The sequence below is a fragment of the Hemitrygon akajei genome, chromosome 8 (assembly GCF_048418815.1).
Source record: "Hemitrygon akajei chromosome 8, sHemAka1.3, whole genome shotgun sequence".
Taxonomy (NCBI): Eukaryota; Metazoa; Chordata; class Chondrichthyes; order Myliobatiformes; family Dasyatidae; genus Hemitrygon; species Hemitrygon akajei.
Genome location: NC_133131.1, coordinates 102,053,934 through 102,068,326, shown reverse-complemented (window position 1 = coordinate 102,068,326; position 14,393 = coordinate 102,053,934). Strand labels below are relative to the sequence as shown.

Genomic DNA, 14,393 nt, shown 5'->3' with positions numbered 1-14,393 from the left:
ATTGACCCTCAGGTCCTCTTTAAATCTTTTCCTTCTCACCTCTTAGTCTCCCCTACCTTGGGAAAGGACTGTGACAATCCACTTCATCTGCGCCCCGTGATTTTGTATACCTCTCTAAGTTCACCCCTCAGCCTCCTTCATTCCAGCCTATCCAGTCTCCTCTTATAACTCAAGACCTCCTATACCAAAAAAACCCATGTGAGGGTCAGGACTGGCATCTTAATGTCCTGTGTTTCTTTTGTTTTAGACATGGTAGAGTGGGAGGTATTAAAGGGAACAGGTGGCATTACTCATCAGTCTAAATGTCTCAGCATTGATCAGAGAGGACATATTGGAGGGCTTGTCTACTGAGGCAAGATGGTTGGAACTGAGGAAAAAGAAAGGGAAAACCACATTAATGGGTGTATTATATTCCTCCCAACAATCAGCAGGATTTAGAGGAGCCAATTTGTAGAGTGATGGCAGACAACTGCAAGAAAAATAAGGTTGTGATAATAGATGAAAAATGGTGCTGGGTGGAGGGGGGTGTCATTTCCAGAAGTTTGAGAAATCAATGTTCATGCCATCAGGTTGGAGGCTACCCAAACACAATATGAGGTGTAGTTCCTCCAACCTAAGATGTAGATTAGGAGACCGCTTCGCTGAGCACCTACGCTCCATCCACCAGAAAAAGCGGGATCTCCCAGTGGCCACCCATTTTAATTCCAATTCCCATTCCCTTTCCAAAATGGCCATCCATAGCCTCCTCCACTGTTGTGATGAGGCCATACTTAGGTTGGAGAACAACACCTTATATTCCGTTTGGGTAGCCTCCAACCTAATGGCATGAACATCGATTTCTCAAACTTCCAGTAATGCCTCCCATTATTTCTCATCCCCTTTTTCCTCTCTCACCTCATGTCCTTGCCCACCAATCGCCTCCCACTGGTGCTCCACCCCCTTCTCTTTCTTCAATGGCCTTCTGTCTCTTTCACCAATCAACTTCCCAGCTCTTTACTTCATCCTTCCCCCTCCAGGTTTCATCTACCATCTTGTGTTTCTCTCTTCCCTGTCCCCACCTTTTAAATCTACTCCTCAATTTTTTTCTCCAGTCCTGCCAAAGGGTTTCGGCCTGAAACAACTTCGACTGTACTCTTTCCCTAGATACTGCCTGGCCTGCTGAGTTCCTGCTGCATTTTGTGTGTGTTGCTCGGATTTCCAGCATCTGCAGATTTCCCCTTGTTTGTGAGTGGATTGGGATAGATTGTTTTCCATCAAAGGGATGCTTGGTAAGAGGGAGGCCTTCAAAAATGAAATATTAACAGTACAGAATTTGTATGTTCCCGCTAACAGGTTTAGGGAACCTAAGAGTCTGGTTAAGAAGAAGAAAGATGTACATATCAGGTATAGGTGCTTAGGATCAAATGAGACATTTGAAGAGTAATATCAGGAGGTCTTAAAGAGGACATGAGGTTGCTCTGGCAGACAAGATGAATGAGAATTCCATGGGCTTCCACAGATAAATTAAGTGCAAAAGAATAGCAAGGGAGAGAATTGGTCCTCTTGAAGATCAGCATAGTCATTTATGCATGGAGCTGGTTGAAATCTTAAATTATTATTTTTGCATCTGTATTTACTCAGGAGACAGACACAGGGACTGTAGAGCTGAGAGAAAAGAGTATTGAGGTCACAGAGCATATTTGGATTACAGAAGAGGAGGTGCATGCTGTCCAGAAGCTAATTAAGGTGAATAAGTCCACAGGACCTGACAAGGTGTCCCCTTGGACTTCGTGGGAGACTAGTGCAGAAATTGTAGGGTCCCTGTCAGAGCTATATGAACAATCCTTAGTGATGGATGAGGTGCCATGTTAGCAAATGTTGTTCTGTTATTCAAGAATCTAAGAGCACCACAGTAGGATAGCAGTTAGCACAATGCTATAACAGCTTGGGACATCAGAGTTTGGAGTTCAATTCCAATGCCATCTGTAAGGAGTTTTGTGACCTTCCTGTGAACGTGTGAGTTTCCTCTGGGTGATCTGGTTTCTTCCCACATTCCAAAGATGTACCAGTTGGTAGGTTAATAGGTAATTGTAAATTGTCCTGTGATTAGGCTAGGGTTAAATAGATGGGTTGCTGGGCAGTGTGGCTAGTTGGGCTGGAAGGCCTTTTACATGCTGTATTGCCAAATAAATTTAAAAACAAATAAGCAGGGTAGTGAGCATGACATCAGTTGTGGGTAAATTATTGGAAGATATTCTAAGGGACTGGATATATGGTTATTTTGATGTCAGACAAGGTCTGATTAGGGATAGTCTATCTATCTATCTATCTATCTAACTTGGTAAGCAGCCTCATGTATGGCACCTTGTCAAAGGCCATCTGAAAATCCAAATGTACACCATCCACTGCATTCCCTTTATCCATCCTATTTGTAATCTCCTCGAATTCCAACAGGTTTATCAGACAAGATTCTCTCTTAAGAAAGCCATGCTGACTTTGTCCTATCTTATCCTGTGTCACCAAGTATTCCATAACCTCATTCTTAACAATTGACTCCAACATCTTCCCAAACACTTGAGGTCAAACTAACTGGTCTATAATTCCCTTTCTGCTGCCTTCCTCCTTTCTTAAAGAGTGGAGTGACATTTGCAATTTTCCAGTCCTCTGGCACCATGTCAGACTCCAATGATTTTTGAAAGAACATTGCTAATGCCTCCAAAAATCTCTACCGCTACCTCTTTCAGAACCCTAGAGCATTCATCTGGTCTGGGTGACTTATGTACCCTTAGGTCTTTCAGTTTTTTAAGCACCTTCTCCTTTGTAATAGTAACTGCACTCACTTCTCTTTCTTCACAAACCATAACATCTGGCACATTGCTAGTGTTCTCCATAATGAAGACTGAAGCAAAATACAAACGTGTACTTATTAGTTCATCTGCCATCTCCTTGCCTCCCGTTATTATTTCTCCAGCCTCATTTTCTAGCAGTCCTACATCCACTCTCATCTCCCTTTAATTTTTTTACATAATAAACTACTGCAGGCAGTCCCCAGGTTATGTCAGGGTCCTGGTCCTGAGAACTATTTTTAACCCATACTGTTTGTAAGTCACACAGTGAGAGTCTGCTCAGCGCTTCCTGCTCTTGCTCGACTTAGCCCCTCCTGTTATGGTTCACGTAAGAAGGAGGGGGTGCACTGAGGAGAAAAAGATTGTGGGTTGCCCCATTCCCACTTTTCAGAAGATGCCTGCAGTCCATGGCACTTAGCAAATTCCACCAGGTTCCTAGATGCTCATTTGTTATGTATGAACAGCCCTTAATTCAGATGTTCATTTTACGGGGAGATCCTGTACTATTGTAAAATAATTATATTATTATTGTACAATGCTACACTTAAGATTTGAGTTTTTAACAAAGTTATCCTTTTTTTTGCAGTGCTGATAATTTGAGGCGTGAGCTGGATCGAGAGAAGATAATGAAACGTCTTTTAATGACAGAATTGTGAAAGCGTAGCTTGGATCAAGTTGCAGAACTGGATCAGGGCCTCTGTGTGCCTTTTGTCTGTTGGCATTCCTTTTGAATGTCAAAGAAGCTTTGATGTGTGTAGTTTGTTACACTTTCTTCATTGTGATTCATGGAAAAGCATTTTTTATCATACTGAACTAGATGTTTATATTACTTTCCTGCTATAATCAGGAAGGGCTTGCTTTACAAGGGTCAGCATACATTTAATCCCTGACACTGCCTCTGTAACCAGTGTCACCAATGCAACAGTTTGAAGGTTTGCTTTGGGGGAAAAAAGGCCATTCACAAAAAATGTTGTACACAGCTTATTTAATTGTAAGGAAAAAAAGTTTGTCTATATTTGCACTACGTTTTGGAGAATATTTTCATAGGATTGTGGAAAACCGTCACTTTGTATATCTGGAGCTATTACTGAGCCACTACATTTTGATGGTCTAGTTTTAAGTGAAAGGAGAGAGTAAACTATAATATTTAATATTGTTAAAAAAAATCATTTGAACATAAATTGTATATTCTGCTGCCAAATTAAATGTCTAAATAATAGGATTGAGATGTGCAATACTCAAATTTGTATTTAATATATTTACATATTCCCATAATGTAGTAATCTAGATAAATCTAAAATTGAGACATAGACTTCGGCCAGATATTTGTGCTTTACATACAATTCATAGGATGCTAACAGCATACTACAAGAACTTCTGAACCATGAATGAAAATCTTTACTAAAATGCCCTTTAACTGATATTTTTCCAAAAGGAAAGTTGACAAAAGGCCATGTTCAGTTAAACCTATTTTCAAATAATTTTGTAGTATTGTTCATTGTTTACTGTAAGGCAAGACAATTCTGTCACAGGACTTTTTTTTAAAAGAACAGTTCAGGTACATTTTTTCTCCAGTTATGTGTGTATGTGTACAAAATGGGAGGATATAGGTATACATTTTATAAATAATATTTTTGAAAATCAGATTTAAAGATTTTTAAAATTCAATTGTAATTAATTTTATTTTAGTTTTTTTTAAAGACTGGTCCAGGAAATCACAACTATACTTGGGTTATCATATACTAGTGCTGATGCAGAATTGTTTAATCTTACAGTAACACTCAAATTTCCAAAATGTTTTTCATTACAATTTACTAAACCTAGTTTGTAGATATTTTCTTTGCACAAGAGTGTGAATGGGGATGGGATCTCTTTTTTAGTCTTCAAAACTTTGGTAGAATGCTCAGACTGTGGGTTCCGAAGAAAAGTTTGGAAGGTAACTGAGAAATCCTCTAGAGCAGTGATACTCATATGTCTGACTTCTGTATTAGAATATGAAATTTTATTGTATTAGAGTATAATAATTATACTGTATTTTCCATTATACATTGCTTAACACTAGGACACTAGTTTAAAAAATGATTCTTTGAACAATTGTTTACATTCTTCTTGTGGACTGCTGTATGGTTTTGCATTTGATGGAATGGTGCACATGGCATACAGTAAGCATATGACTATTTTAATTAATGGAGATTGTGAGTGCGACTCCAGAGTCACATAACTGATCATTTTTGATCCAGAGGAAATTTCCAGTGATGATGTCTTAAGATTATTTGATTTCATTAAGATATTTTCACAAATATATGTTGAAATATACCAGTACTGTGACTTACACATTGAAGACAGGAGACTTCTTCAATGATTCATTAATCATTTTCCAGAATGGTACTGGCTGTTTTTACTGATATGCAGTGGATTCCAGTTAATTGGGACACATTGGGATCAGTACATTTTGGCCCAACTAAATGGCTGTCCCAATTAGCTGAAGATTCATGGAAGTAGTTAAAAAGGTATAAAAAAGATAAACTGAGTAATAATTTATGTACTTGGATGAAATACCGAATGAATTAAAGCATGACCAATACTACTACAGTACTATAAAACTGTGTGTTAGTTCCTAATAGTTATTGAAGGAGGAATTCATCCAGTGTGCACTACCGTATTCTTTTGATTGATGTAAATGAACAAAATTAGCACAACACCAGGTGCAGATAATGGACTGTCTTTTAACAATACTTTCGATGATTGCATCCTCTAAGTCTTCATTTTCATTATCACATTCAAGATTATTGTCGATACCTTCGAATTCTTCATAGTTCCTAACTTGTCCAAGTAGTAAAATCATTTCACTTTCACTCCCAGCCATTCCAAGCCTGAATGCTTGAAACTACAGTGAGCAAAAGTTCTGAATTGTCTTACTGCCTAACTCTCATCAATTATCAGCGACAATAGTCACTGTTTTTTGGACAGAAATATACTCAACTGACATTTTAAAAACTGTTCATTCTAAGCATGTTGTAGTGTCAAATGCCGCACAAGTACACACATCTGATGCTAGTTAGAAATTGTTTAGCAACAGTCTCCTACCCCAATTAAGCAGGATAGAGTCCCAAATAAAGGAATTCTGGCAATTTTCGCAATTAGTTTTTGTTCTTTGAGTTGTCTCAAGTAAGCAGCTGTCCCAATTATCTGATGGTCCAGTTAACTGGAATTCACTGTATTTGCACATGCCTGACAGTGCCAACTGAAGCCAAAAAAGTTGTGATTATAAATATTTCATTGTAAATAATATTCTTTGAGAGATTTGTCTAAACAAATTGGAATGATTTTTAAAGTGTTTAAAGATGTGAAACTGGTTGCTTTAATAATTTATAAATGTTATGCTAATGGAACCAGAAATTTGAGAGCTTTTGCTTGGAGGTTATGGCAAATATGTACTGTAGGTAATTATTACAAAGATGTATGAAAGTGTAGATTATCATGTATGATATAAAATCCATATTTAATGTCATTTTGGTATTTCTAATTCTTTAGGGGAAGTTTCCTTTAACAAATCTGAGGGTAGTCCGCCATGAACTGTTTTGCCATGTAAACTAATGGGTTGAAATGATGAGCATTAACTCCAGTATCTCAATGCAGTGATACCTCAACAGGACTGTGGATTATATTTTAGCTTGATAACCTCAATTTACATTATTGGCCAAAATAAAACATTAACAATGGGGTATTCTGTGTTTCAAATGTACAATAGCTGCCATCATAACTAAATGTTTTGTTATTTGCAACTTTGCAATGATACCATTTTTGAATAGAAAGTCCTCCATGACTTAAAACTATTTCTCAGCTACAAAGGGACATGAAGATGAAATATTAACATGACATAATTCTGACCTAAAAATAGAAAATACATGTTAATTAACATCAAAAGGCAATACAAAAGGCTACAAATTTTTGTTGGGATTTATCCTTATATACATAAGGTTTAACTACATTTCCCAGATGGCTATTGCCCTATTTTCTATCTAGTCTGATCTAGGAATTGATACAATTTATGGTTTGATCATGATCTCTGATTTACTACCCTGTAAATGAATTTTAAAATGCTATGAATTTCATCACATACCCATTTCCTTTTTTGAAAAAATGAGACTTGACTACTTCTAACTACCTTGTCACATACTTTCATAATTTCAACTGTCTTCATTTTTTTTGCATTTCCTCAGTTTGGGTGGCTTGCAGATGAATTGATGGTGTCTCCTGAAAGTTACAATGTTAATCTCCTTTTAGAACCCATATGTACAGCTCATGAACACTGTGCAGATTTCAGTATTACCTCTGACTATATATTGTAATGAGCCTGAACCATCTGATACTAGATCCCACCTGATAAATACTTTATATAATTGAATTAATCTTCATTTCCAGTATTTTACTTGTTACCTCACTGGTCTATTGAGAGGAAAGGTGGTCTCAAAAATCATAACATTTATAGTTACAAGCTAACAGGAGAAATGATCTAGAACATGTAGTGGATGCTTTCATGGTTCTTCATTATTGGTTGCTATGAAGTGATTTGCTACACATGCTAGATCAAGATCCAATAGGCAGGATGTGGGCTACAAATTATACCTGGAGGTAGAAAAGGCACGTCAAAAGGGCGATGATATGATAGTTGTGGGGGGAATTTCAATATGCAAGTAGCTAGGGAAAATCAGGTTGGTACTGGATCCCAAGAGAGAGAATTTGTAGCATGCCTCCAAAATGGCTTTTTTTTTAGAGCAGCTAGTGGTTGAGCCCACTAGGGAATCAGCTGTTTTGGATTGGATGTTTCCTAATGAACCAGATTGGATTAGGGAGCTTAAGGTAAAGGAACACTTTGTAGACAGTGATCCTAGTATGATAGAATTCACCCTGCAATTTGAGAGGGAGAAGCTGAAGTCAGATGTATCAGTATTATAGAGAAGTAAAGGGAATTACAGGGACATGAGAGAGGTGCTGCCAAAGTTGTTTGGCAGGGAAGACAGCAAAGCAGCAATAGCTTGATTTTCTGGGAGCAATTCAGAATACACAGGATAGATACATCCTAAATAAGTAGTGTTCTAAAGGGAGAATGACACAACTGTGGCTAACAAGGTAAGTCAAAGCCAACATAAAAGCCAAAGGGAGAGCATGTAATAGAGCAAAAATTAGTAGGTAGTTAGAGGATTGGGAAACTTTCAAAAACCAACAGAAGGCATCTTAAAAAGCCATAAGGGGAGGAAAAGATGAAATATGAAGGTTAATTAGGCAATGATATCAAAGAGGATACCAAAAGTTTTCTCAGATATATAAAGAATAAATGAGAGGCTGGAAAATTATGCTGATGAAGTAGTAATGGGGGAAGAAGCAAATAGCAAGCTAACTGATTAAGTATTTTTTATCAGTCTTCACTGTGGAAGATGTTAGCAGTATGCCAGAGCTTCAAAAGTATTGGGGCAGAAGAGAGTGTGGTTACTATTACTAATGAGAAGCTGCTTGGGAAATTGAATGTTCTGAAGGTACATAAGTCACCCGGACCAGATGGACTGCACATCAGGGTTTTAAAAGATATAGTTGAAGGGATTGTGGAGGCACTAGTAATGATCTTTCAAGAATCACTACATTCTGGAATGGTTTTGGAGGACTAGAAAGTTGCAAGTGTCTCTTCACTCTTCAAAAAAGGAGAGAGGCAGAAGAAAATAAATTATTATAGGCCAGTTGGCCTGATCTCAGTGATTGGGAAGATGTTGGAGTCGATTGTTAAGGATGTGGTTTCAAGGTACTTAGAGGCATTTGATAAAACAGGCCAAAGTCAGCATGGTTTCCTTAAGCGAAAATCTGTTAGAAATATCTGAGAAAGTAACAAGCAGGATAGACAAAGGAGAATCAGTGGATGCTGTGTACTTGAATTTTCAGAAGGCCTTTGACAAGGCACATGAGGCTGCTTAACAAGAGAAGAGTTCATGGTTATTACAGGAAAGGTACTACCATGCATAGTGCATGAGACTCAGGTTTGCTCAGTAGTTTACATTATATTTACTCACTTAGCTGTTGTGAAAACTTTAATCTGAGCAATAAAACAAAAAAATTCAATTCAATGAAACGTAATTTTACCTGACTTTTGTGGATTAAGTAAGCTTTTGGCAAAAAAGTGACCCTGACATTTTTGCCATATTTCACCAGAGTTTATTAATACAAAATAACCTGCGTTGTTAATTCTGTTTCTTTTTCCACAGCTACTGCCTGACCTGAATTTTTCCAACATTTGTTTTTCAATTTTAGTAGCAGCAGTTTTCAAATCCCATTTGTTGGCCAGAAAGAATAAATTATTCTAACACATTTATTAATATGGTTGTACTATTTAATCAAAGTAATACCAATTATCACTACGCAACCATTTTCCTTTAGTACATTGCTGTATAGCAGCTTGGATAGCATTTTCTGTTTAAAAATAATGTTTATTAGTATTAATCATATGTAATTCACTCAAGCAATTTAATGATAACCACCTACAGATGAGTTTAAAATACAGAGATAATTTATTCAATTAGCAGCATCATTTTTATTTTGCTTCAGAAATGTCTTAATGTAATGGTATACTGGAAAGAAAAGAGATAAGATGTTCACCATCAATCGCAAATTACAGAGCAAAAATTATTCAGTGAAGCTTGAGGAAGTATGTGCATATACTACAGGTTTATATCAGTAGTGAAATTGGTATGGTCAGCATAAATCTACTGAGGATGCATATTCATAAGTATTTTTATTGAGAATTTTTTCCTCAGCATCCATCTTTGTTTTCTTGGAGCAGTCATTGGTAAACCTATTCACCCAAATTCCTATTCCTTTTTAAAAATAACTAGAATATTCCCTGAGTCCATGACAATATTTTGTACAACAAATGAATTGGTATATTGGTTTATTATTGTCACCTGTACCAAAGTTTGGTGAAAAATCTACATACCACCCACACAGATCAATTCATTACAATAGTGCATTGAAATATTACAAGGTAAACTATAGCAGTGCAGAATAAAACGTTAACAGTACAGAGAAAGTACAGTGCAGGTGAATTTAAGGTACGATGTCACAAGGTAGATCATGAGGTCAAGTCCATGTTATCATACGAGGCAAACAGTAGAAGCTGTCCTTAAACCTAGGGGTATGTACTTTCAAGCATTTCTATCTTTTGCCTGATGGTACGTGTTAAAGAGAAAACAGCAGGATGAATGGAATCTTTGATTATGCTGGCTGCTTTACTGAGGCAATGAGAAGTGTAGACAGATTCCATAGAGGGCAAGCTGCTTTCCATGATGTGCAGAGCTGTGTCCACAACACACTGCAGTTTCTTGCAGTCATGTTCAGAACGGTTGCCATACCTTCCTGTGATGCATCCAGATAGGATGCTTTCTATGGTGCATCAATAAAAACTGAGGAGGGTCAAAGGGGACATGCCAAATTTCTTTAGCCTCCTGAGGAAGTAGAGCATTAGTGAGTTTTCTTGACTGTGGTGTCAAAGTTATTAGACCAGGACAGGCTATTGGTGATGTTCACTCCTAGGATCTTGAAACTCCCAATTCTCTCGACCTCAACAGTGTTGATGTAAACAGGAGCTTTTGCACAGAAATCAATGACCAGCTCTTCTGTTTTGCCAACATTGAGAGAAAGGTTGTTATCATGACACCATATTACAGGGCTCTCTATCTCCTTTCTATACACCAGCTCATCATTATTTGAAATACAGCCCACTATGATGGTATCATCTGAAAACTAGTAGACAGTTAGTGTAGAACTTGGCCAACAATCAATTGATAAGTTGTATTTATTCAGTAAGATATTAATAAGATCAGGCTTTGTGTAAAATTGTTACTGTGTTTGCCTACTACTTATAAGTTACTCAGGCAAATTATTTTGGAATGTTTCAGGAGATGATAAAACACCAGTTGATTCCTTGCATGGCTTCTTGAAGGTTGCTGTTCATTTTTAACATAAATATTTCTGCAATGCTTTGCAAAGAACATTTAAAGTTTTTCATCAATTGCAGCATGAGCCAATTACTATAATCTTAATCTTATTCTCTATGTTCATTTTGACTGGGGGGGGGAGCAGAGAGTAAAAAAACTGGCTAAAATTTGTCAACGTTACTCAAAAATCACAGGTCACCTGACTGATTGTTGAATCAGCAACACTTAGGGTTTTCAACAGTAAAGGACACCTTGATAACCATTCAGCAAACTGTGGGGTAGAGCATTGTTTTGTTCTACAATCTTGCCATAAACACTTCATTATAGCTAAAATAACAGCAACAACATAATACACTCATGTTAATATGGAGTGTTCTTAGTTGGCCTGAATGCTGAGAACCTATTTAATATTATGGCATGAAAAAACAATTGCAGATACTGTTTTGTAGTGATAGGCCATTTCAGATCAGTAGCATTTTGACTTAACATTAAATTGCTTGCCTGTCAAATATGCAAAAAATATAATTTCAAATTAAGTGCCAACAAGACAACTGGATATTTATTGGCTCAAAATAATTAGTAAAGTTATTTAAGTATGTTTCAGGCAGTCCAGTTAAGATGCCAAAATGATATGTAAATTGGAAACAACATCAAATTAGTGACTCAGGTGTCATGTTTTACTGTGTTGTATTGATGTAAAAACAAACTAAAAGTGGATTTGGTCTTAAGTGCTGATTTTATTTTGTGTTGTGAAAGATTAATAGTTCTATTGCAAACTGTAAATGTTTTATCCTGTGAAAGAGCCAAAATATTACAAAATATGGTTAGATCTGAACGATTCAGGAAATTTGTAAAATAATATTGATATTTTTGAGAATATTGCCTTTACTTTCAATTTACTTTTTTTACTTTTTGAATTAATAAAAGATCAACAATGATAAGTGGAATGTTTACAGTGAAAATACGCCTTAATTTGTTAATTTTAAGTAATGACATTTGATAAACCTAGCAATTTTAGTACTACTGTAAAATACTGTGTATGTCAGTACCCCGGGTATTAATGAAATTATAATTTTCACGAGTTATCTTGGCAATTCTTAAGTGGAGAATTTAATAGAATGCATTGATAATCAGTAATGAATCAGGATAAATGCTCAGAATTTATTGTTTTACTTTATTTCCTACCCAGAGGTCAATGAGGCATTTAGGAATCTGATTTCACTGATACTGGGAGCTCTTCACTGCAGAATCCAAGTAGCCATTAATTTTGTATGCAAGTCTAGTAGATCAGCAGCCTTTCTGACTGTGGATAGCACAACAGATAACCATCACCCTTTTCAAACTTGACCTACAGTTTAAAAAAATGTCTCTTTGTCAATAAATGTTTCCCAGTACCTAAATGAAGAGCATATGGTTCTATCTGCCCCTGTGCTGTCCGCCTCTACCTTTCTTTCTCCTTCTCAAATCCTTTTCTAGGTAGTTCCAAAGCCAATCATAATTAATAATGGTCAGTACAGACCAAAAATACATGCACAGAACCATCTGGACTGGCATAGCCCAATTTTATGTAACATTTATCCATTGAACTGTTAATGGAGACCTCAGGATTGCAATTAACTGTGAAACATTTTAATGAGTGTGTTGGGGTTAAAGGTCTATGTCATTTAAATTTGGTATTTCCTTTAAATCACAGTTAATTACTGCTATCAGAACATACGATTTTATATTTAGTACTGATCTTGCTCCACTATTGTACACAACGTTCTTCAGTACTTATTTCCACTTTAGTAGAGTATCAGAGTAAATAAGTGGGTCATATGTATTTTAAAAAAATGAAAAGAAAGGAATGACGTGATGCTCAACTAGTTAAAGTAGAATATTAAAGACTTTTTACATGATGTGTATGATTTACAAATGCTTTTTATTTTAAATCAGCATTTTTTGTTGGAAACCAATTTTCTGGAGGCTTGGTATTTGAATAATTTTCAGAAAGAAATTGTAAAATACCGGTGTTGAATTGTATGATGATTGTACCTGATTGATGGGTGTTTTGCTGGGCTGTAGCTGACTGATGAATCTTCGATGGACTGTATTTTCAGAATGATAATCGGAAAAAATTATATCTGTGGTGCCATTATGAAAATTTCATTGTTAAAGCCCGTAAATTTTCTCCATGTGATATTAGTCTTGTACTGCTTTTATGACTCTAGTTATTTAGCACTTAAAGGTTATGTCAACAACTATTGTGCAATTCCTGCATTAAATACTGTACCAACCCTACAAAATTTGCATTGTGGTACACTGCTGCTAATAGCATTTATTTATGTGTGCTGATCAATGTTGATTACACACAACCTTGTACCAATAAAATGTTCTGAAATTGAATACAGTCATTCTATTTCATGTAAAGTATTGAAATGAGTTATGCAGTTTTTTTGAATGTTATTTGCTATTAAAGTCAAAAAAATGTTCTCCAACTCTGGTGTTAAAATGAAAATTCGAAAAAGATTTCTTCCACTACTCTCCAAGTTAACCCTCAAGGCAGCACGAACACTTACCTTCTTTGGGCAATAAATACAAATTGACTCAAATGTAATTGATAATGTACTATATAGTTAAATGTAATTAATGACATCGGTTATTTGAATCAAATTTATTGAGCTTTAGCAAATTAAATCTAACAGGAAACACTGTCTATCAGTAATTGACATTTTTAGAACAGCAAATAAGAAACTAAAAAGGAAACCCAAGCAAAAAGATGGAAAAATGTGGTTAAAGTTAAAAAGTAAACTTTAGATTGCTTTGCAAGAGAATATATAGAAGTAAAAAAGGAAGTGTGTGAAATATTGCATACAATAAACACAAAAAGGCTAGCAATGTGTATTGAGACAAATTGTCAGTTTTTAAGTAAGGAAAAGTAACGTCGACTGATTTTTTTAAATCTTTATGACAACTCGAGAGCTGTAAGAACATTAATCACAGAATTGTAATCGTGCAGGAGAAGGTAATTTGACCTGTGAAATCCACAACAGGTTTATCCATTCAGTCCCATTCTCCTGCTGTTTCCAAAAATTACTTTCCCTGGTGCCTATCTGATTACCTTTCAAGTACTCTGATTCTGGTTTTGCAGTCAGTAGGGTCCAGAGCAAACAACCTTCTGATTTGAAAACAGTTACCATCTTGACCTGTATCATTTTCAAGATTCTAGATGGTGTAATGTCATTTCCAGTACACAAGTGTAAAGGAGAACAAAATAATTGTTACTCTGGATGCAGCACAAAAAACACAATAAGAACACAACAATTAAAAACATGCAAATACATAAGACAATCCACATGGATTAATTGTATGTACATGAAGCAATGCTAGGTAGAGGAGTGCTTGTACATAAAGTAACTCTGACAGGAATTAATTGATTTGTTGATGGCTGTGGAAGAGTTGATCAGCCTTACTGCTTGGGTAAATTAACTGTTTTGGATGTGGTGGTCCTGGTGTGGATGCTACGTACAATAGTCTCCTCCCTGATGGGAGTGGGACAAACAGTGCATGACTAGGATAGGTACAATCCTGCATGATAGATAGATAG

At 36.2% G+C, this 14,393-nt stretch overlaps 1 protein-coding gene across 1 annotated transcript in view; it reads left to right on the top strand.

Moving 5' to 3' along the window:
* LOC140732124 (band 4.1-like protein 4B) overlaps positions 1–13,219 on the top strand; it is a 354,588-nt gene extending 341,369 nt beyond the window's left edge. The window contains exon 25 of the mRNA XM_073054310.1: positions 3,412–13,219. Within this exon, the coding sequence (XP_072910411.1) occupies positions 3,412–3,481 (70 nt within the window). The 3' untranslated portion in view covers positions 3,482–13,219. The remainder of the gene's footprint in view (positions 1–3,411) is intronic.
* Positions 13,220–14,393: the final 1,174 nt, after the last annotated feature.